General features: G+C 49.4%; 1 protein-coding gene across 3 annotated transcripts in view; it reads left to right on the plus strand.

Annotated features, from left to right (window-relative positions):
- LOC118215298 (talin-2-like) overlaps positions 1 to 23,821 on the plus strand; it is a 127,246-nt gene that overhangs the window by 93,803 nt on the left and 9,622 nt on the right. For 2 of the 3 annotated variants that reach the window (XR_004762803.1, XM_035395941.1), the window contains exons 30-54: positions 236 to 433; positions 1,808 to 1,947; positions 2,346 to 2,439; positions 3,586 to 3,675; positions 3,782 to 3,904; positions 4,176 to 4,319; positions 4,590 to 4,751; positions 4,922 to 5,062; positions 6,411 to 6,592; positions 6,760 to 6,892; positions 7,469 to 7,570; positions 7,815 to 7,985; positions 8,258 to 8,404; positions 9,803 to 9,904; positions 10,725 to 10,844; positions 12,208 to 12,354; positions 13,578 to 13,744; positions 14,190 to 14,373; positions 14,902 to 15,027; positions 18,470 to 18,586; positions 19,223 to 19,408; positions 19,956 to 20,063; positions 20,237 to 20,342; positions 20,815 to 20,820; positions 22,619 to 22,743. Coding sequence is in view for 2 of the 3 variants with exons in the window: in XM_035395941.1 (XP_035251832.1) it covers positions 236 to 433; positions 1,808 to 1,947; positions 2,346 to 2,439; positions 3,586 to 3,675; positions 3,782 to 3,904; positions 4,176 to 4,319; positions 4,590 to 4,751; positions 4,922 to 5,062; positions 6,411 to 6,592; positions 6,760 to 6,892; positions 7,469 to 7,570; positions 7,815 to 7,985; positions 8,258 to 8,404; positions 9,803 to 9,904; positions 10,725 to 10,844; positions 12,208 to 12,354; positions 13,578 to 13,744; positions 14,190 to 14,373; positions 14,902 to 15,027; positions 18,470 to 18,586; positions 19,223 to 19,408; positions 19,956 to 20,063; positions 20,237 to 20,342; positions 20,815 to 20,820; positions 22,619 to 22,743 (3,321 nt within the window). In the remaining variant the exon portion in view is untranslated. The remainder of the gene's footprint in view (positions 1 to 235; positions 434 to 1,807; positions 1,948 to 2,345; positions 2,440 to 3,585; positions 3,676 to 3,781; positions 3,905 to 4,175; positions 4,320 to 4,589; positions 4,752 to 4,921; positions 5,063 to 6,410; positions 6,593 to 6,759; positions 6,893 to 7,468; positions 7,571 to 7,814; positions 7,986 to 8,257; positions 8,405 to 9,802; positions 9,905 to 10,724; positions 10,845 to 12,207; positions 12,355 to 13,577; positions 13,745 to 14,189; positions 14,374 to 14,901; positions 15,028 to 18,469; positions 18,587 to 19,222; positions 19,409 to 19,955; positions 20,064 to 20,236; positions 20,343 to 20,814; positions 20,821 to 22,618; positions 22,744 to 23,821) is intronic. The other variant, XM_035395942.1, reaches the window with a different exon arrangement.

Below are 23,821 nucleotides of genomic sequence, written 5' to 3' on the forward strand. Positions count from 1 at the left end.
CTCACATAATCGGGATCTTCTGGTCAGTCACACACCTGCAGCCTTCTGCTCTAAAAAAGGACTGCACAGCTCAGTAGGATAGCGGACAAAAAAATCATGGTTCTGCAACTTTGTGGATCAGCAAATAAAATGTACATTCCAAATCAGATGACAGAGGAGAACACTACAAAGTCCATATAACCTAATGAATCTGCTGGCACTGATGTAACGCGGGCCCGCCTTTTTCTGTGTCTAGCTCCCCCCCTCCACCAAGTCCTTCCAGGAGGCCCAAGGCGACCTCAACCAGACGGCCGCCGACCTCAACCATTCAGCCGGGGAGGTGGTCCACGCGTCCCGGGGCACCAGCAGCCAGTTGGCCGTGGCCTCTGGGAAATTTGGGGAGCACTTCGACGAGTTCGTTGACGCTGGCATCGAGATGGCGGGCCACACCCAGGTGAGAGCGTTCCTCCACCCTTCTGGGCTCTAGGTCTGTTGCCTGCTGTGCCATCCAGTGGATTGTATTTATTTCTGCTTGGACTAAGCTCCTGCTCACATCTCTATCTGGGTGGTGTTTTTCATTCAAGCTCCCACACCCCTCCCCCCAACCTTTCTTTAGATGGTCTTTGTGTTGATGGCACGACTCAGCAACACATGACTGCATCTTGGATGGTATTTGGGGTCAATACCTTGTGCATATCTGTACCAGAAGGTGTTTGGGTTCAAGTCCCCTTAAATATTCACGTCCAGATGGCCTTTCTGACTGCTGTGGGCCAAGTTGTGATGGCTGTGTTTATGTGCCTTTCTAAGCCCGTGGCGGAGCAGCTTGCTTCTTTTGAGCATTCATAATTCATGATTATGAACGTGAAGAAGCAGGGGATTACAAAGTCTTCATATCGTCGACGCTTTTCTGGTTTCTGATTCACTGGATCGTCGGACGTTTTTTGGTGTAATTGACTTAGACGTCTGCGAGTCCCTTGGAGCATGAGAAAAGTGGGTTATAATAAGATCGCTGATGAAGTTCCCCTCATGGCTGGTTGCTAATTTGGGATGAGCGTCTGGGAGGAAAGCAGATGTGGAGTGACACACTGATCAGCAGATCAGTCATCGGTGACTCCTACTGGCAGCACTGCTCCATTAGAGCAGTAATATGGACTGAGTGATGGAGGCACCAGGCATTGGCACAGTCCTGATATATAACCCTACACCAGCATTAAAGGGGCTAATGCATTAGCCTACAACAGCATTAAAGGGCCTGTGCAGCATTATAGGGCCTGTTTCAGATGACATCACTCCTCAAATACTTTCTCTGCTGTTCTCTTTTACCTTGAATTAGGTGGTGAATTGGGGGGGGGGGGGGGGGGGGGGCGTGTTCTATAATGAATGGCTAGCCTGGGTGTCTTGAATAAATATGTCTCCTGGTTAACCCCAGCCTCATGTTGATAGGGCATCTTGGTATTAGAGTACGTTCATATGGGCGAAGTGTATGTGCATTATTGTGGTTTTTTTCCAATAATAACTATCAAAATAATGAATGAAAAACATTTTGCAAAGCGAAGCCAAATGGTTCGCCCAAAGTGTTTGTTGCAACCCAGTTAGCCGAAATCAAGCAAGAAAATGATGAAGTGACAGCCATACCTCTGAGAAACACACGCAATATCCTAATACCGACTGACCTGCTTTGATTTTCGCCATGAAAATGCTCTGTTCTAATGTCTGTAGATCTGTTAGACTGTAGGCTAATAGCAGTGAAACAGCCCATGGGCTATGTGTGTGTGTCTTCAGTGCCCCTGTGCCGTCGGTAAATGCTGGTTGTGGTTTACCTTGGTAGAGCACAGAGGACCAGATCCAGGTGATTGGGAACCTAAAAAGCATCTCCATGGCCTCCAGCAAGCTGCTCCTGGCTGCCAAGTCGCTTTCAGTGGACCCTGGGGCAGCCAACGCCAAAAACCTGCTGGCAGCTGCTGCCAGGTGAGACGCTGGGCAAGCCATGACCCCTGACTGACCCCTGTCTGGCCCCCGTGTGGCCCTATATGGCCCTGCATGGACCTGTATCAGTTATAATTCAGAGGTTAAGTCTCACCTGTTAATGATAGTGGGATGAAGTTGGTAAGAAATCTATTTGCCCAAACTAAATTTACATTTGCCTCGGTATGACAAAGTTAACTGTGATATGAAGTGTGTAAAATTTTTTTAAAAACCATAGCATTTAACTTATTATCTTGTATTGTCAGAAATCATTTTACTAAGCATTGGATTAAGATTCAGTTAGATGTGTGAGCGAGTGTGATGCAGATATAATGTGATATAATATGTGATGCTGGTTCAGTAGACAGTAGCTGATCAGTGCTGCTGTGTTTGTGTTTCAGAGCAGTGACAGAGAGCATTAACCAGCTCATCACACTGTGTACCCAGCAGGCCCCGGGGCAAAAGGAGTGTGACAACGCCCTGCGAGAGCTGGAGGTACGGTACAAACACGTTAAAGATGAACGTCACATGCATGCAACATGAAGCTAACGCGCGACTCTACATGTGCTCACAGCCACACGCACACACAAGATGCATAAAATACAGTGTGTCTCTTATACCCACACACATACAGTAACATACACACACATTCCCTGAGCTCAGAATAGCTTCTTCCCACACCCTGCGTACGCAGGCTGTTTTCTCCTGTGAAGAGAAGCTTTCATCCGGGAAGAGTCACAGGACTGATCCGGCGTAATGAAAAAGATTTTGAGCAGACGTGAGAATTTCCTGTTCAGACGGCGCAGGGCTCTGATTTCCCAGCTCTGGGCTCACAAGTTTATTTTCTGTGTTTATTTGGATCCCCATTATCTGTTCCACATGCGGCAGGTACTCTTCCTGGGGTCCCCGGGAAACATAAGAACACACAACATTTTACAGAACACAACAGTAATAGCCTGCAGATATGTGATGATGTGGGACTCGGTTATATTAAAGCAGACCAGGTTAAAACATTGTGTAATTTGTCATGGGTTGTGTGTGTTTGCTTTGCTTTCCTGTTTGTGGACAGTGGGGCTTTAGCCACTTTCCAGGCCAGTGGGTGAAAGCTGCTTTGTAGGCTGGCCTTTAATAAATGGTAAATAGGCCTGGGAATGTAGTCAGCTACCATTCTCAAAAGCTTCCTATTGAGGTTGTCAATACTTGGCTGTTTATAATTTTAATGGACAACAATGAAAATAGTAACTTTTATCCATTACATTTTTTAATGTAGGGCTCAGATGATTCACTCTGCTGTTTTATGAATGTATTGCCTTGGTTTATGTTATTAGTGAAAAGAAGCCATTGAATTGATTATTGGTGTCAAAAGGTTTTGTATTGAATGAGCCATCAATGAAGATTTCAGTTTGTGAGATTCAATGAAATGGCAGTCTGTCACACATTGACAGTGAAATGGTTACAATGAGGGGCCACAACAGTTTTTAGTGAGTGTTAAGTGTCAGTGATAAGTATTAGTAGTCCGTCCTCACCATGGTAGGTGTTTCAAATTGAAGCGGGAAAAGAGCCAGTCTGCTAGTCTTCACACATTTCTCATTGTCTCCTTCCTCCACTCTCTCATTCGTCCCCCTCTCCTCCTTTCGGCAGGCAGTGAAAGGGATGCTGGAGAACCCCAACGAGCCGGTCAGCGACCTGTCCTACTTCGACTGCATCGAGAGCGTGATGGAGAACTCCAAGGTACGGGCGCCGAGGCCGAGCGTGTGCCCCGTCCCCGAACGAGGCACGGTCGGGGGGGGCGCCTGGCCCGTGAGCTGACCCTGTCCCGTTCCGTTTCGCCCGCCAGGTGCTGGGGGAGTCCATGGCGGGCATGTCCCAGAACTGCAAGACGGGCGACGTGCCCGCGTTCGGGGAGTGCGTGTCCGGAGCTTCCAAAGCGCTGTGCGGACTGACCGAGGCCGCCGGGCAGGTGAGGCCCGCGTCCCGCGCCCGTTTGCCGCGGCAGCGCCGGATACGGCGAGCCCTGTGGCTGCCATGAAGCTGAAACGCGTAGCCATCGTTTCTGGTCAAGTTCCCCGGCTGTGTTATGTTCCCAAGCTCCGCCTTTCATTTGCGGTTTATTTTTAAGACGAGCCTTGTTTGTGCAGTAGCTCGCCGTATCCCCACATGCGACAGCTTCTCTCTCTGATTGGTTTGCTCCACCTAACCTCTCTCTCCTCCGTCCCCCCAACCCCTCTCAGGCCTCTTATCTGGTGGGCGTGTCTGACCCCAACAGCCAGGCGGGTCACCAGGGGCTGGTGGATCCCATCCAGTTTGCGAGAGCCAATCAGGCCATCCAGATGGCCTGCCAGAACTTGGTGGACCCCGGCAGCAGCCCGTCCCAAGTGAGTGCGCACTGGCAAAATGGCAACAGCTGCAATTTACAGGTTCCCCGTGCACTGTCCCTCTGAAAAGCTGGGACCGGGCTGCCTCATTATGTCCCCTCATTACGGCAGTCATGCAGTGCGGTCTGCCTAGCGCTCCAGCCCTGCTGTAGGGAAGTGAAGTCGCAGCGCGTGGCGGCCCATCTCCCCTGTTATCCCGCTGTCCGCACGAGCTGGAAGCCTCTCGTTAGCGCTGCATTACGGGAACGGCGCTTTTGTCTGTGCTCTCAGGTGCTCTCCGCGGCCACCATCGTCGCCAAGCACACCTCGGCCCTGTGCAACGCCTGCCGCCTGGCCTCCTCCAAAACCACCAACCCCGTGGCTAAGAGGCACTTTGTCCAGTCCGCCAAGGAGGTGGCCAACAGCACCGCTAACCTCGTCAAAACCATAAAGGTCAGAGTCCTGCCCAAATGCTGCCGTCGCCATGGTTTCCCGCTTCTATCAATGTTTCAGGATGTTTCAGTGGTAATGAAATGGGCACTGTGTGTGTGTGTGTGTGTCTGCGCGCGCAGGTGTGTGTGTGTGTGAAATCTGTGTGGCTCATACTTGTGTGTCTTCTCCAGGCGCTTGATGGGGACTTCTCAGAAGAAAACAGGGACAGGTGTCGAGTTGCCACGGCACCACTCATCGAGGCTGTGGAGAACCTGACGGCTTTCTCCTCCAACCCAGAGTTCGCCAGCATTCCTGCACAGATCAGCAATGAGGTAGGTGCCCTATTTGTGTGTGTCTGTGTGTGTCTGTCTTTCTGTCTATAAACATGCATGCGAGTGTGTATGTGTGTCTGTACATATTTCGCCTAAATGCGGTCATACAGTATGTATGTGTGTGTGTGTGTGTGTGTGTGTCTGTCTGTCTGTCTGTCTGTCTGTCTGTCTGTCTGTCTATCTATAAGCGTGCATGCGTGCCTCCGTGTGTGTGTGTGTATTTTGCCTAAATGCGGTCATACAGTATGTATGTGTATGTGTGTGTGTGTGTGTGTGTAGGTTGCCTAAATGCGGTCATACAGTATGTAAGTATGTGTATGTGTGTGTGTGTGTATGACAGATATCCAGGCCCAGTGCTAAAGGGAATTTATGCCCTGCCTTTCCCGTTCATCGTCACAGTTAGTGGCTGTTTGCCTTTATTAGCTGCTGCTGTTTGTCTCAGGATTAGTTATCAGGCTTGTTTGTATTCGTAATGCTTTGTTGACACTGTACCATAAAACAGACTCTCAAGCAGCTACCAGGGGTTTCCTTCATGCACTGGAGCCTTGCGAGCATCCTTTGAAGTGGGGATTCTGATACAGAGCCAAAGTAAATGAACTTGTCGTCTCATTTTGAAAGTAAACTGAGGAATAAGTTTGTCCTCTTAAGTTGGTTGTAAGTGAAATGTGTATAGTAAGGCAGGACTGAGGCAGATTTTGCAGAGCAGTGTATCTTAGGTATTCCCGTAAAAAAAGGTTTAGCACCTTCTTTTAATTATTGGCCTGTGTATACGTGCGGCGGCTTTTTCTCTCCTGCTGCTCGTATTGCGCTTGTTAGCGTAACCGTTTGGCGAGTCTAAGTTCATCACCCCGGCAGGTCTGGCGTGGGGAGCTGGGTTTTTAGCGTAGCTCTGTGCATTGAGTTGCCCGTTATGTTCCAGTTTTGTGTTGCTTTGGCACATTTAGGGGAGTGCTGAGAGAAGCAGTCCCCAATCTTTCACTAGCTAAGTTAATTAGACGTGTGCACCTAGCTTTGGCCAGTGAGCCCATAAATCACATGTTGTTCAGGAGAACGATTTCTTTTTCTGGCCCAGGAAGTTGAGTTCAACTCTGTAAATGTGATGGAAGCTGTTGATGCATATTCTTTCAGCCAGTAGTGCTCTGCTCATTACTGCACAGATCAGGAAGGAGGTAGTGGGTAGGATGTGTGAGCGTGCCTGCTTACGTGCATGCGTGCGTGCGTGTGTGTTAGCGTACATGTGTGTTAGTTTGAGTGTATATGCATATGTGTACATGTGCATGTGTGTTTTGTTTCTGCTGCAGTGCTACACAGTGTGTGTCCTGTCCCCCCCCCCCCCACACCCACCCAGGGTTCAGCTGCTCAGGAGCCCATCCTGCGGTCGGCGTGTGCCATGCTGGACAGCTCCACCCAGCTGCTCGACACTGCCCGCTCGCTCGTCATCAACCCCAAGGACCCGCCTACCTGGTCCGTCTTGGCCGGCCACTCCCGCACCGTGTCCGACTCCATCAAGAGCCTCATCACCGCCATCAGGTATGCACAGCGCCCCTAGTGGCCGCCTGGTCTCCCTGCATTTGTCTCTCCTGTTAAACTTGGAGATATGGTTTGGACAGGGAACCTAGTGTTATATAAACACACTCTCACTCTCACACACACACACACACACACAGCCCATAATATCCCCATCCTCCTGCTCCCAGGGACAAAGCCCCAGGTCAGAGGGAGTGCGACTACTCCATCGACAGCATTAACAAGTGCATCCGGGACATCGAGCATGCCTCTCTGGCTGCTGTCAGCCAGAGTCTGCCCACACGAGATGACATCTCGCTGGAGGTAAATCTCTCTCTCTCTCTCTCTCTCTCTCTCTCTCTCTCTCTCTCTTTCTCTCGGTCTCTTTCTCTCTCTCTCTCTCTCTCTCTCTCTCTCTCTCTCTCTCTCTCTCTCTCTCTCTCTCTCTCTCTCTCTCTCTCTCTCTCTCTCTCTGTCTTTCTCTGTTTTTCTCTCTCGCTCCCTCTCTCTCTCTCTGTCGCACAAACCAGCAGCTGCTGTGAAAAGCAGCTTTCACAATAAGCTTCATCATCGAGGAGCCGTTGGCACTCGGACATGTCTGTGAGCCATGAGTGCATGGTGTTCATTTCTTAAGCGGTATAAAACATGACAGCTCAATATTCGTAACCAGACAACATCTGCATGCCGGAGAGAGGCTCCGTGTTTCCGCCAGCGTCCAAATAATGGCCGTGTCAGTCATCCCACCCTAAGCCTCACTTCCTCGGGCACCAGCCAAGGCGGGAGTGCAAACACCTTCATATTTCCTGTCATAGGAACTTCCGTTCCCTTTAATCTGCTCTGGCGATATGTAGCGCTGCAGAAAGGGGGTTCTCTTTCTTTAACACCAAGCTATCCCATAAGGCTTTGCAGGACCAGCTGACATCTGCAGTGCAGGAGATCGGCCATCTCATTGACCCCATCATGACAGCCGCAAGGGGCGAGGCCGCCCAGCTGGGGCACAAGGTAAACACGGTGTTTTACGTTAAAATAGAGTGAGAGGGTGTATATGTGTCTGTGTGTCTGTTTGTGTGTGTGTGTGTCTGTGTGTCTGTGTGACTGTGTGTGTCTGTATGTAACACTCAGCTGATGCACAGCAGCCATTTTGTAACACTGTGGTTGGGGTGAAATGTTAAGCACTGCCTGGTGTCCGGCTGCAGCACATATCAGTGTGCTGGGTGATTGATTGGCGGGTGTCATTGCGCCCCAGGTGACTCAGCTGGCCAGTTACTTTGAGCCCCTGGTTGTGGCCTCGGTGGGCATGGCCTCTAAGCTCCTGGACCACCAGCAGCAGATGATCGTGTTGGACCAGACCAAGACCCTGGCAGAGTCCTCCCTTCAGATGCTGTACGCTGCCAAGGAAGGAGGGGGTAACCCAAAAGTACGGCTGCCACCCTCACCTTACTTACCTTATCTTAAAAACTACTGTCTGCAACTGACATTAGTCTCAGTGTTCAGTAACTAACGCTCAATCATGTGCAGGCATTGCGTAACCTACATTCAGTCTCAGTGTTGAGTTACAGACACTGAGTCCCAGTCTTCTGCAGATGTGGAGCAACAGACATTACGTCTTAATCATGTGCAGGTGTTCAGTAACTGCCATTAAGTCTCAGTGATGCACAGGTGTTCAGTGACGCCCTTCTCCCCGTCCAGGCGTGCCACACTCACGACGCCATCGCCGAGGCTGCCCAGCTGATGAGGGAGGCGGTCGATGACATCATGGTAACCCTGAACGAGGCGGCCAGCGAGGGCGGCATGGTGGGAGGGATGGTGGAGTCCATCGCAGAAGCCATGGGCAGGGTATGTATCCAGCCCTGAGAATCACTGAGCCTATCTGGACCCACTAAAGCTGGTGGGATGCAGAGAAGATGAACACAGCCAGTTTCAGTGTGTAGCGCCCTCAAGAATGAACATGGCTCACTTGGCCGGTGTGCAGACAGAGTACTGTGCAGGCCGATGTACTGCACTACATGTTCCCTGAAAATTCTCACATTTGGAAAAAAATCTATATCAGGGTTTCAAAATTCTTGAAAAATAGCATAGTATTTTCAGGTGTTTTACAGCGTTTTAATAGACGTTATTGGCAAATTTTGGTCATTATCTTGAAAAGCTTTCTCTGTGTGAATTATATTAATCATGAAACTGGTCCTGGGTTAGAATACTCTTTCTGCTGAAATGTGGTTTGGATTGCTGGGGGGCAGCATTTGTTTTCAGGAATACTGAGGAATTTTGGATTGCTCTATTTGTGAACTGCAATACTTGTGATGTACCCTATTGTAGTTTTCACTCATCCTTGAATTTGTAGGGGGGGGGGGAATTGGACCTTGAAAGAATTAGATTTTGTGCTGTTGGTAAGATTGTTTAACCCAAGACTATTTGATGCATTTGATAAGCCTCATCATGCCAGGAGGAGTTCCTGTTAGTGGTCAGTCAAGCAGAGGGACACTGGCAAAGCATGTTTTTGAATGAGGCTAAATTAATAGCCAATTCAAAGAGCGCACGCAAGCCTGAACGCTTAATTTCAGTCAAATTTAGACATTTTCTCTTTAGCTCCCTTCTGAGGTACATCAGGCACAAATCAAAATATTCAAAAATGAAAGAAGTCATTAAATAACTAATTGCTTGTAAAAGGACTTCAGCAGCTCCCACTGGTTCGTTTCCTGTATTAGTGAAGGACATTTGTCCCGTGTTTAAAACACAGTTATCTGATTTACATTAAGAGAATTTCTGATGCATGCTTCACTGATGTTCATTTTGAAAATTAGGTGAAGAGGAGAGTAAAATTCAGTTTCATTAATTTGAGTAATCGCCCTACAAATCAGACCTCAATAATGCATCACACATCTAATTTAGCCTCCTTCCTGCTAATAGCTACTCATAGGCTAGTTCATATTAAGCCAATGGTGCAGCTCTAACTGAGTGATACATATTTACCAGCATGCATTTCACCAGGAGAGGAGCTGAGAGACATGTTCAATCATAATTTGGTCGGTTATTTAGTTTATGAATGTGCTGTTCTTCTGCTGTGCTTCCCTTCTTTTTCCACGTTACCCCTCGAGGGGGGGTCGGGGAATGAATTTCCAGTCGCGCGACGACCTGGTTGTGAAACGGCACTGTAGAAATTAAAGATTGATTGGTCGGGCGGCCGGTTTATTGATTGGTCAATTAGCCGATTGATTGAACGTCTCTCCTCCCCAGCTGGACGAAGGCACGCCCCCGGAGCCGGAGGGCTCCTTTGTGGACTACCAGACGACGATGGTGAAGTACTCCAAAGCCATCGCAGTCACCGCCCAGGAGATGGTGAGGGGGGGGGGCGAGGAGAAAGCGAAGCACATAAACACACAGCTGAGCTAGTCTCAGGCGCACGGGGAGTAAGTCATCTGTGAGGAAACGGTGCCTCCTCTCTGCTGCTCCTCCCTGGAGACAGAGCCTTCTGCTCGACTCAATCACTGAGAGCGTGCGCGCGTGCATTCAGGAACTGTGTTTCGGTTCTGTGCTTCACACGGGTAATTTACGGGTTGTATTTACCTCTAATGATATTGAGTTACATATCTGCTCGCTGCTCAGGAAATGATGTTGGCCAGGTCTGCCACTATTACTCATATAAATCAGGTGAACGCACGTATTTTCTCAGAGAAGATCTGCTAAATAAATGTAGTGTAAGTGCGGGGGGACTGAGGACACGTTTGTACCAAGTTCTACTTCAACCCGTGATAGTCTTTATTCGTGGTGGCTTACAACAAAGGTTCCCACATTTTAATCTCATGGCCTTCTGAAGCAACCTGGTCACATAGCTCACTCAACCTAAAATGTTTAGCATTCTACACCTTTACCTAATCCCCACTACAGGCTGCAGTGCACTGATTATTTAACACTCTAGCACATGGAAACATGTCTGTATTGTGATAATTACATTGTGGGCCTATAGAAGATATACAGCTTCGTTTAGTTTGTATACCTGCATTTCAAGTACAATTTCAATTAAAAGTTTAATTTAAAAAGTCCTAAATTAATGTTTGAAAAATTTAACATGGAATTAATGAGTGCAATCATATTATTATTAGCAAAGTTGTGTAAACCAAATTTCGCAGTAATGTTTTGCGCTTTTGACTTGGCGAAGATGGCGAAGTCCGTGACCAGCCCGGAGGAGCTGGGCAGCCTGGCCTCTCAGGTGACCGCAGACTACGGCCAGCTGGCCCTGCAGGGACGAATGGCGGCCGCCACAGCAGAGCCAGAGGAGGTGAGCGTCAACGCATCAGCTCGGCCTCGCTACAGGAAATCTGTCTTATTTAGCTAACGGGTAAAAAGCACACCCCCTGTGCAGACTCCTAGGGGCAGTGGTGCACACTAGACGTTTGTTCTATTTATTGGAATGTAGATACATTACAAAGCTGTTTAAATACAGATTGCCAGATTTGAAGATGCAGCATGTGAATACCTTTCACACTTTTTCACATGCTTTTTTCACATGTACAGCAAGGGAGATAATTATTTTTATTTTTATTTTTTTTTGCGGGACCAGAGGAACTGAGAATCATTCACTGATATTAGGTGACTGTGACAAACCATCACCACGTGGCTAGCATGCTCCAATATTCAACATGGCCTTGGCAGCGTAGTGTAATTAGTGGCAGTATTGCATAGTGGTTACGGGACTGGGCTTGTAACTCCAAGGTTGCAGGTTTGATTCCCAGATGGCGAGAGATTCCTCTGCTCTTGCACTCTGGAGCAAAGTTCTGAACTTGAATTGCTTCAGTAAGTATCCAGCTGTAAATGGATTGCATATAAAGATCGTAAGCTGTGTTAGTCGCTCTGGATAAGTGTAAGTGCGTCCGCTAAATGCCTTAAATGTAAAAAATAAATAAATAAAATGGCCAGAAATTCCAGTGGGCTTTATAAAAGTAAAAAAAATCCCCAAAAGACACATCCATTTCCACTTTAATGAGCAGCGCTTCTGTGCTCATGCACTCCCAGCTGTGGTCTACATACCTTATGCAAGTACCCAGGGGGGTGCCATACGCTTCCATTTCATGGAACTGCCACTTACTGATTTGTTAATAAGAAGGTTTGTCTCACCGCGAGCAACTGCAAAAAAGCGTATTTGACGGAACATTGTGCCCAAGTCTGTTCCAACACCCCCGCAGTCTGCGCTGTAGGTGAAGAGGGGGTGGGGGGTGGGAGGGGGGGCGAATGCGCGCGTGGAGAAAGCTGTCTGATAGTCACAAGCCTTTAGCAAAAGGCTTTTACATAAGACTGCTTTAAAGACCCTGTTACCATAGCGACTCCATATTCCAAACCTAGACTGTCTATAGTAGCGTTCGCGGCGAAGAGACACCTCACCCACGATGCCTCTGTATGTAAATGCGTGATGTGGTGGCGTCAGTCCCCTCTTATGAAATGCTGGAAATACATTTCGTGAAGTACGCTTCTTGCTGCTGATGAGGTGCTGTTGATGAGGTGTGGAGGGCTTGTGAATCAGGTGCGGGCTGGTCGCAGGTCGGGAAGAGAGATTCTGAACGTGTGTGAAGGTGAACGGTGAGTGGAGGAGTACATTCTGATTGGGTGAATGGACTCAGACCCCGGTCGCTGGCTCCATTTTGCAGATCGGGTTCCAGATAAAGACTCGGGTCCAGGAGCTGGGCCACGGCTGCATCTTCCTGGTCCAGAAGGCGGGCGCCCTGCAGGTGACCCCCACGGACAGCTTCACCAAGAGGGAGCTCATTGAGTGCGCACGCGCCGTCACCGAAAAGGTAGGCCTGCCAGAGCGCCCCCTTGGAGAGTGGAGGACTGATGACGAAACGCGTTAAAAAATAAAGAAGTCATTTTTCTCTCGTTAAGATTAGCTAAATGCCTACCACTGGAGTCTCAACTGATACGTGTAATTGGGATACGCAGCCTGATGAAGCTACAAGATGTACTGAACAACCGGCAGCAAGCTGAACGGTGCTCCACTTCAATTACTTGAGCAATTACTGTAAAAAGTATGTTTATTCATGGCTTTTTTGTGTTCATTTCTGAGGATGCTTGCGCGCCGGAACCTTCCGGGTTTCTGCCGTCCATGGCCTGCCGGCTTTCAGCGCTTTTCCGGGTCTCCGTGGGCCCCATTAGCATTTCCCTGGCTCAGTCGCGCCCGGTGCTTCATTTGATTTGGGGCTTGTTTCAGACGTGAATAATTTGTAGGATGGCGTGTAAGGAGAGCTGAACCCTGAAGCTCTGCTGAATGCTTTTCTCCTTGCCCCTCGTGGGCTTTTAGAGATGGCAGATGTCGGCTCTTTGTACGTTTGCTTAGCCCTCATCCTGGAGGACTTGCGTAGCATTGCGTGTTATCCTTTTACGCAGACAGATATGTCCTAATGCAGTTAAGGTTAACTGTCTCACTTAAGAGCTGCTCAGGTGGCACATCCAGCTAGAGTGATTAGAGTATTAAACCCTGACCATGGCAGCGTGGACCTGGAACAGGTGTCCCGCTAACTGGCTCTAGCGTCGCTCCGTAAGGGAGCGGTTCAGTCGGCCGGTTAACTCCAGCTCATCTCGCGCTGCCTGCACCAGCCGCACAGATTCAGTGATTACACAGCTCAGCGGGTGCCCTGCAGTTTGGATAGAACCTGTGGAAAGGCTCATTAGGTGACACACAAAATTCTGGAAAAAATAGGGGTTAACTACTAAAAGTATACAACATAACCTGTGAGCTGAACCTACTTGAACTTTTACATCATAATGGACAGTACATGTTACTTTTTCAATGTTTATTGTTCTTGTTTATTGAAGTATTTTCATGGCTTCAGTCTGTTAAATATAACTGCTAGTGCAGTGAAATTTATTCAGGTTGTTCCAAAATGGAGCTATTAGATTAAAGAGGAGAGTGTGGGCTATGAATTTGGTCTGGAAAGTAATGGGGCCCATTTGGAAATGACAGAGAGGCAGTTACAAAAAGAGCGCGCTCCATTGTGACATCACCGCACCCCGCCCCCAGGTCTCCATGGTGCTGTCGGCCCTGCAGGCAGGGAACAAGGGGACGCAGGCCTGCATCACGGCCGCCGGCGCCGTCACCGGGATCATCGCGGACCTGGACACCACCATCATGTTCGCCTCGGCCGGCACGCTCAACGCCGAGAACAACGAGTCCTTCGCCGACCACAGGTGACGGGACAGAGAGTTTGAGTGTGTGTTCGGGGAAGGGGGTCACCATGTCACAACTTACCTCAGAGGGGTATGGCAGGAATTATTTGACAGTGAATTGTGACAAAAATTAGTTGTAGGGAAAGATAGGAATTTTCAACATACACAGTGTCCCTATCACCACAACAGTTTTTTTGCACAGAAAAAAGGCTGCCCCCTGCTGGTCCATCAACATAATTTCCAACTACCTCATTCATAATGTCTAGCCTCATTTATAATGCCCAATAAAATAAATAATGTTATGAAAATATCTCCCCCTAGCTCTAGCATTTGTGCTGGCCACAGGTTGGCTTGGGTAGCAGTGTGGCTGGAATGAAAGGTGGAGGAGGTGTTCATGTCTGGGTTCATGCGGCCGTTTCCTGTGGAAGGTTTTTCTTTAGGGAATTCAGAGCCTCCTTTCCCACAGGGAGAACATCCTGAAGACTGCCAAGTCCTTGGTGGAGGACACCAAGATGCTGGTGGCGGGGGCGGCCTCCAGCCCGGACAAGCTGGCCCAGGCGGCCCAGTCCTCCGCCAAGACCATCACCCAGCTGACCGACGTGGTGAAGCTGGGCTCGGCCAGCATCGGGTCCGACGACCCGGAGACGCAGGTGAGCGCGCTCGCTCGGAGGACTAGCCGCGCTGGGACAGGGGGCGTAACGGGTTTTGGGATCCCCCCTGTCATTCATACTGTTTTTCAAACCCAGCTCCACGTGCCTGCCCTTCCCAATCACATCTCTGGCCCACTGGTGGAGAAATCTTTCCATGGCACGGACCCTGTCCATCTTCTGATGCAGACTGAAGACTCACCTCTTCAGACTGTACCCTGGCTCTCCTGGCCATCTTTAGCTCACCTCTGTCTTTTCTCTTTTCAATCTGTGATAGCATTTCTATCGGTATAGCTATGTACAGATAGATTAACTACAGCGGTATCGGTATTTTCTTTTGTTTACAGCCGCTAAGTGTTGGTTTGTTCGGCCAAAGTCGCACCTATTAATTATAAATAAGGCCTTCAGTGTCTGTTATATCGCACGTCTGCACTAATGCTCCCCACTTTTGTAAGTGCCTCTGGATAAGAGTGTGTGCTAAGTGAACGCACTCTGAGGCGCTGATGTGAGTGTTTTATTCCGTGTGTCCAGGTGGTGCTGATAAACGCGGTGAAGGACGTGGCGAAGGCGCTGGCCGAGCTGATCGGGGCCACCAAATGCGCGGCGGGAAAACCGGCCGACGACCCGTCCATGTACCAGCTGAAGAGCGCCGCCAAGGTAGGGGGGGTCCCAGACAGCGCTGTGGGGTACGGCAGGAGGGGTCCCAGACAGCGCTGTGGGGTACGGCAGGAGGGGTCCCAGACAGCGCTGAGGGGTATAGCAGGAGGGGTCTCAGACAGCGCTGAGGGGTACGGCAGGAGGGGTCTCAGACAGTGCTGTGGGGTACGGCAGGAGGGGTCCCAGACAGCGCTGAGGGGTACGGCAGGAGGGGTCCCAGACAGCGCTGAGGGGGTACGGCAGGAGGGGTCCCAGACAGCGCTGAGGGGTACGGCAGGAGGGGTCCCAGACAGCGCTGTGGGGTACGGCAGGAGGGGTCCCAGACAGCGCTGTGGGGTACGGCAGGAGGGGTCTCAGACAGCGCTGTGGGGTACGGCAGGAGGGGTCCCAGACAGCGCTGTGGGGTACGGCAGGAGGGGTCCCAGACAGCGCTGAGGGGTACGGCAGGAGGGGTCCCAGACAGCGCTGTGGGGTACGGCAGGAGGGGTCCCAGACAGCGCTGTGGGGTACGGCAGGAGGGGTCCCAGACAGCGCTGTGGGGTACGGCAGGAGGGGTCCCAGACAGCGCTGAGGGGTACGGCAGGAGGGGTCCCAGACAGCGCTGAGGGGTACGGCAGGAGGGGTCCCAGACAGCGCTGAGGGGTACGGCAGGAGGGGTCCCAGACAGCGCTGTGGGGTACGGCAGGAGGGGTCCCAGACAGCGCTGTGGGGTACGGCAGGAGGGGTCCCAGACAGCGCTGAGGGGTACGGCAGGAGGGGTCCCAGACAGCGCTGAGGGGTACGGCAGGAGGGGTCCCAGACAGCGCTGAGGGGTACGGCAGGAGGGGTCCCAGACAGCGCTGTGGGGTACGGCAGGAGGGGTCCCAGACAGCGCTGTGGGGTACGGCAGGAGGGGTCCCAGACAGCGCTGAGGGGTACGGCAGGAGGGGTCCCAGACAGCGCTGTGGGGTACGGCAGGAGGGGTCCCAGACAGCGCTGAGGGGTACGGCAGGAGGGGTCCCAGACAGCGCTGTGGGGTACGGCAGGAGGGGTCCCAGACAGCGCTGTGGGGTACGGCAGGAGGGGTCCCAGACAGCGCTGAGGGGTACGGCAGGAGGGGTCCCAGACAGCGTCTCGCGGCTATGCATTCAGAACCATACTGTAGCTGTCTGACGTGAGAAAGGTACGGCACCGTGGCTGTCTCACAGTTATGACTGCGGTACTGACAGGGTCATAGCCGTGAGCATGGCGCTACTGCAGCCTCTTTGGTACTCTGCTCTTACAGCAGCCACCGGAGTTAGTGGTGAATGGCAGCCCGAGCGCTCTGTGACCGCAGCGACGTGACCGTAGTGCCATGACCGCAACGGTCTGAAGCCCCCAGTCTCAGGACCAATCGGGCTGATTTAGGGTTCCCTCTCTCCTCCATCTTTTTCCGCTCCATCCGTACTCATACTCTGGGCGTCAGCATAGTCACAGCGCTGTTAAAATGAAAAAACGAGGACATTCAAAAACAGTCCGGCCAATATATTTATATCACTGTTTGCTGTAACTTTTGTGTGCCCCATTTTCATTATAAGGCCGTGGTCCTGTCGTCCGTCCTGATTGGCTCCCGGCAGCGGAGCCGGCGGCGTTGGGAGAGCCGAGCGCCGCGTCTGCGCTCGACGGCGCAGAGAGCTGATTACGCTCGCCGGCTCCATTCCGCACACAAAGCCCTTCTGGGCACGAGCGTTTCGAACGGTCCCGGGCCGTGCAGTCTACGCGCGATGCATCACAGTCTGTTTTTAACAGCGTGTCAGTGTTTCTCCCTGCTTGTTCCCAACAGATAAGCTAATGGATGAATAAATGTGCCCCGTTTTCCTTCACAAAGGCAGGCGGATGTGCGCTGTGTTCAGCCATTAGTTTTTTTTGGTTATCAGATCCCTTTTAGAGAAAGTTAAACTCCGGAAAGGAAAAGATAAGAAACCCATTCAGCCATCCATACCCAGAGGGACCAACAGAAAAAGAACTCGATTTGTTAGAGCTGATCCAAAAAACATACTTTTTTTTACCTTTTTATTCTCATAGCTATATATTTTCTGATACAGTTTTGGTGCAGTATATCGCCTGAGAGCATCTGAACCTGCGAACTGCCGGTGTTTGCCTCCCTCTGCACTTCTCATGTTGAACTGCTAATGCTATGCAGCTTTGAACTTGGTTAGAATGGGTTTTGATGGGAGACAATGGAATACTAGGTTGCTGCTGGTAGAGGTGTCATTGAGCCAGTAGGGGGCGCACTTCTCGCTGGGCCAGATAGAATTCCATTGCCCAGCTACATTACTGTAGATGGAGCCATGTTTCAGATGAGATGTTTCGCTGAGGCCCTGATTCACTGTGGCCATGACAGGTCCCATGGCACTTTTCAGTATAGTCGAGGTGTTAATGTTAGTGTCCCTGTCAGCGAAACTTTCCAATCACCGAATCATCCCCCTAAAATCTGATTGTCTGCATAATCCCTTGTGTTCCCAACCCACTTTTAATTTTCCAGGTCATCAATGCAAAAGAACTCTTTGACCTGCCTGGTTAAAATCAAAATGGCAGCAAATAAGCTTTTTAAAAATCCTGTACCCAAATCCATATTACTCTGTGTAGACCTGGAAGAATTTTATGACACCACCATCTTCCCCTACATTTAATGTCACAGCAGGATATGGGATTTTTTATTTCAGACATGAGTGATAACAATAACGTTTTAGTCAGTGGTTTTATGAAAGCATTTATATTCTGTTATGTCCAGAACAGAATATAAATAACATTTATATTCTGTTATGTCCGGGTTTTAAACAGCTTTCTTTGATGCATTTTATCTGATTATACTGGATGTACAGAGAAGCAATTCAGGTTAAATATCTTCCCATGGGCATTGAACCTGCAACCTTCTGGATAAAAACCCAGCTCGACATGCACGTCCGTCCCTTCCACACTAAGCAGTGCCTTGGTGCAGCTTGAGGGCGGGTCACGTGACTGGGTGATGTAACCTGTTTTCTCACCCTCTCGAGCCCCGTGAAGGAGCTGTGGTTTCCTGGATGGGTCCTTGGTGCTCTCTCCTCGTTTGCACATCTCCGAGTGGGCACCAGCCCGCCCCGGCCCCTCGAGTGCCTCCTGGCTGAGTGCCTTTCAGCCCTGTGGAGTGGGCCACCGCTTCAGGCGCCACACAAAAGCGCCGCGCTCGCCAGCTCCCCGGCTTTCAGTCCCGAGGGCCCTCGTCCGTACTTCAGCGCTGCGGCGGGCTCCCCGCCTGAACCGGGGACCCCTCTGTATCTGCACCCTTAGCTCTGCTGGCAGCGGCTGTATTTGCCTTGGAGCTCTCCCCATTACAGCTGGTAGGCGCAGACAGCGCCCTCTGGTGGCAGCTGTCTCTGTGCTCCGCTGGCGGTTTTTTAAAGTGCCCTCTTCCTCACGCCGTCTCTCCTCCTCCTCGGCGCAGGTGATGGTGACGAACGTGACGTCGCTCCTGAAGACGGTGAAGGCGGTGGAGGACGAGGCCACTCGCGGGACGAGGGCGCTGGAGGCCACCATAGAGTGCATCAAGCAGGAGCTAACGGTAACTGTCTGTAGCCATGACGAGAGGGGGAGGGATGTGGGTGGGGCTTGAGGAGGAGGAGGGGCGTGGGGCGTTACAGGGGAGTGGGTGGGGACAGGTGTTTGAGAAATGTAAATGACTAACATGGTCGGGCTTAACAACACACAGTACCCCCCCCCCCCCCCCCCCCCCCGTAGTTTCCCGTGATCCTCTAGTTTTTCTCCTCTGCCCTAATAAGATGCTCTGTGGTAGTTACAGTGAATGGCACAAATCTTCATTAGTTTTATTTTTATTGCAAATTGCTCTAATCCTTATCAGCGTCCTCTCAGGAAGATATCGAGATCTGAATCGCCGGCGTACTGCGCACAATTAAAAGGGGTTGGATAACACAAACACGGGCTGCACTTGATAACAGGAGTCACTGCGCTTGTAAAACCATTCTCCACTTGTTTCATTAAATAAGCGCTGTTAAATGCTGTCTGTGCTAGCTACCTAATTTGGAAATGTACTGCATGAGCCTTATCTACTTTTCTGTGAAACAGAAACCGTTGTGTGTCCGTAGGTCATATTGCTAATTGGCTAGGCTTTAGCTAGTTAATTTTCAGTATCTAAGAGATGGCCTCCTGTCTTTCTTCCTTTGGGTTCTCTGCCGGGCAGTTGTTCCAGTCCAAGGACGTTCCGGAGAAGTCCACCACCCCTGAAGAGTTCATCCGCATGACCAAGGGCATCACCACGGCGACAGCCAAAGCCGTGGCGGCGGGCAACTCCGCCCAGCAGGAGGACGTGATCTCGACGGCCAACCTGAGCCGCAAGGCCATCTCCGACATGCTGACCGCGTGCAAGGTGCCGGCCCGTCGCCACGGCCCTCTTGTGCCGGGGGGTCACTTCGTCACGCTCCGCTACGGAAGCGCATAGCATCGGCAGGCTCGGGGCGGAAACCTTCTGCAAAGCCTGCTTCTTATTTTTCACATTTCAATTTGCCAGATCAGTCCTGTCAGAGAGCAATATGATCTGTATCTCCCATCGCCATGGAGACGTGTCACCGCAATACTGTTCCTATTTGCGGCAGAACCCTCCAGGGACTTGTTTTACATAATCTCTACGGAGTGCCCGAACGACACACTGATAATAACATCTATAACAGTAATATAGTAACTGTGAATAGACAGTTCAGGAGTTCAGCATATTGGATTTTTTTTTACACGTGCGTTTGCCTCGTGTGTGTTTACCCCTGGTTGTGCATGTGAGTGTGTGTGTGAGTGTGTGTGTGTGTGTGTGTGAGCCAGAGAGTGATTGTGTTTGCAAATGTGTGTGCATGGGTGTGTGTGTGTGTGTGTGTGCATTCGTCCTGCTCTGCATTAAGAGGCTGTGATGTGTGTGTGTCCTCCAGCAAGCTGCGTACCACCAGGAGGTGAGTGAGGACGTGCGGGACAGAGCCCTGGTCCTGGGGACTGAGTGTACAGCAGGGTACCTGCGCCTGCTGGAGCACGTGCTGCAGGTGAGACTGGAAAACCTTCACCTGTGTCCCCTTAGAACAGTACCTTTCTGTGTGTGTGTGTGGGTGTGCATGTGTGAGGGTGTGTGTGTGTGTGTGTGGGTATGTGCAGGTGTTTGCATATGTGTTAATGCATGTGCTAACGTGCTAATGTGCGCTCTCTCCTCCGCTCTCAGGTTGTGCAGAAGCCCACGCCGGAGCAGAAGCAGCAGCTCCCGCCGTTCTCTAAGCGCGTGGCCAGCGCCGTCACCGAGCTCATCCAAACGGCGGAGGCCATGAAAGGTGAGGACGCTCACGGCTCCACGCTTCTGCCCAAGGATGGGCTTATTTCAGCTTCCTGTGACATCACTCTGCGTGAGTTCAGTCTGTGCCCACTTCAGGGAACACACAGTATGTTTGCTTTAATAGGGTCAATGCGGGTTCGTAGTTCTTTTCACTTTTTTATAGGACCACAATTCCATGGAAACCTCTTTCAAAACCCCTTTATATGTCTATCTACAGAAACATGCAGGATTTCTATACTTTCTACATTTTATTACTCTGCAAATAGACTGCATGTGATGTCACCATAATGCTGTATGACTATAAGTGGAAGAAAGTAGTGATTCAGCCCGTTGGATCTGCTGTTGAGCACATGATGCTGCGTTATACAGTGTAGATGTGTAGAGACTGCAGGTCATTGGTCTCTATGGGAATTTAACTGTGGTGCTAAATCCTATAACGCCCTCCTCCCTTCTTCCCTGTCCTGCCTCAGATGGAGGTAAGTAGAACACTTATTGTGTGGATCATGCAGGCCACCTTTCATGGAAACGGAAGTAGTGAGAGTGGAGACACAGCGAGGACGAGAGAGAGAGAGTGAGACAAGGAGAGAGAAAGAATAAACGAGAGAGACAGGGAGAAAGGGAAAACAGAGAGGGAGCTTGAGTACATTTCCCCAGAGTTCCCTATAATCAGTTTAAAAAAATATATTATAGATATATATATATATATATATATCACTCCATCTGTTTTGCAGGCTCTTCCAAATGCACACACTTTATAGGCACTTTAAATCTCTATAAAGAGAAGGCGAGCCATCAGGATGCGCTCTTACTAAAACACTGAGGCCACAAGGGCGCCCGGTCTCTGTGTACCCCTCACACTGAAGGCGTGGTGTTTCTGCACGCTGTACCTTTATGGCGTACTTGTTAATTGTACAAAATAGCCAAATACGGTTCCTGGGTGATTTATATAAATTGTCTGCTGTTAATGCTTGGGTGGTTCAAGTACTAATTGCTTGTTAATAATCTTAATTTGCTCTAGTGCACTTACTGTGGGTTGTGCCTATGGATAAGCATTATGCTGTGGTGCATTGTGGGTCCTTTTTGTGCCTGTTAATAAGCACGAGGTTGTGGTGCTTTGTAGGTACTCTTTGTACCTTTTAATATTTGAATAAGCATGATTTGGTGCATTGTGTGTGCTCATTGTGCATGTTAATAAGCATAATATTGTGATGCATTGTGGGTACTCGTGTCTGTTGATAAGCAGTGGTCATTTTAATGCAGGATTCTGTGTTTTTTACTCAGAAAAAAGCCAAAATGAATGAAAAAATACACTGTATTCTATAAACACAGGTATTACTATGTCTTTTATAAGGCCACAACAAAAGAATTACGTCTGTTTTTTTCTTTTTGAGCCAGTTGTCTTTTGGCGTATGACATTTGTGTTGTTCATTGACCATAATATTTACATAGCCATTGGTAGCATTGCAAAAGTCAAAGAGAAAGCGTTTAATTTGAATGAAAAGTCAAAAACAAGATTCCCAAGTCACACTACCTAGCTTGTTCAACATGAGTGAAGTAAAACCGAAACCACTCCTAGGTTTCTAAAATATTATTAGCCTGTGTGGCAAAAATTTGTTTTGATCAGAATGCTATAGAATTATTTGCCAAAGCTTATTTCATTCCACTAACCACACTATTTCATCAATTTAATTATGAACAACAGGCAAATAGTTATGTTTATCAGAATGCAAGTGAATTAGTGTAAAATGCAGATTTTTAAATGTCCTACATTCCTAAGACACAGAATTCCTTGGGCTAGCGCGACCACTGAGTCAATAAGCATGATGCTATTTTGCATGGTGGATGCTTACTATGTCTGCTGATAAGCATGATACTGTGGTGGATTTTGGGTACTCAATGTGCTTGCTACTGTAATAAGCATGATTAAGGCTGGGTGCTTTTCACTGAAAATACTGGTTGAAGTTGTGGGGCAGTCAAGCTTTATTTAAATCACAGAGAACTGAAAAAAGCAGAAGAAATGACAGATTGGCTACGCTAATGTTGACAGTTACCATCCAGAACTGCCAAAAAAATCACAGAGGGCACTAAAACTAAAGGAAATTTCGAAATGGCAAAAATGGGGAAAGTCACTTAATCCATGGCACCTGCAACTTCCGTGACAAACACCTTGCCGTAAGCAGGACTCTGTGGTGCATTGTGGGTACTCGCTGTGCCTGTTAATAAGCAGCATGCTGAGGTGTGCTGTAGGTTCTCAGTGTGTTGGGGTTGTTTCAGGCTCGGAGTGGGTGGACCCAGAAGACCCCACTGTGGTTGCGGAGACGGAGCTCCTGGGGGCGGCGGCGTCCATTGAGGCCGCAGCCAAGAAACTCGAACAGCTCAAGCCAAGAGGCAAGCCCAAGGTACGATGCCTGCCCTCCACCTATGTACCCCCGAGAAGCACCCAGCACCCTATGCCCGTAACCTTTATACACCTAAAAGCACCCTTCAGCTGTCACTCTTACACCACCAAAACAAAGCTACACCTATGACCCTGCTACCCCCTAAACCTCACCTCTGACCTGCTATCCCCTAAACCTCAACTCTAACCAGCTATCCCCTAAACCTAATCTAGCAATGTACCTCACTACCTTTCTACCTCCAAAAGCTGCTCCCTTCTGCTACCTTCAAACCGACCCCAGTATCCTCTGAACACCCCCACACACGGAATTAGAGTCTCCCTAGCTCCAGCTCAGTACCCAGTGTGTTCCCCAAAGATATCTTACATTTGCCACCTGTCATATATACTCAGAAACGTCACTTATCCTGACTTACTGCTTGACTTATTCTGCATCTGAGCTGAGACTTGTCAAAGATTCAGTAACTTAATCAGAGCTTCAATTACATATTTTGAGTCTGACTGGCTCATTCTGGGCACAACTTATTTTTTGTTTGGGTGATTTATTCTGTGATTTATTGACATATTGCAAGCTTTGGTGACTCATTTTAACAGGGATCTATATTTAGGGACAGCGACTTATTCTGCACTTCAGTGACTTATACTAAGCTCATGGCTCAGTACATAATTTTGGTGGCCTGGACCATCTGTATGTCTGATATAATGTTAGTCAAGCTGTTTTTATACATAATTCTGTCAGTCTACAAATCTCTGCACCTGTTTGTAGAGATTAAGTAGTCAAGCCAGGAAACCATTGTGCATGACACATCTGTGCTGTGCATGGACTGTTAATGTTGGTAGGTTTTATTGTGTGATTATGTCATGAATTTATTGTGGCCATTTTGTTTATGGGAGATCCGGTTATATTTGCATGGTACTCTTGAGGTTTATCTTGGAAAAGGTTCATTTTGGAGGTTAATTATCTGAAACTCATGACAAAAAAGTGTACTGATGCGTATAAATGGGAATACTGTATTTAATTTTCTATGAAAATTATTTACATTAGGGTTTTGCCAAAAAGCAGCTCTATTTTCCAATTTAGA

This window comes from Anguilla anguilla, chromosome 16, assembly GCF_013347855.1.
Source record: "Anguilla anguilla isolate fAngAng1 chromosome 16, fAngAng1.pri, whole genome shotgun sequence".
In the NCBI taxonomy this organism is placed as follows: domain Eukaryota; kingdom Metazoa; phylum Chordata; class Actinopteri; order Anguilliformes; family Anguillidae; genus Anguilla; species Anguilla anguilla.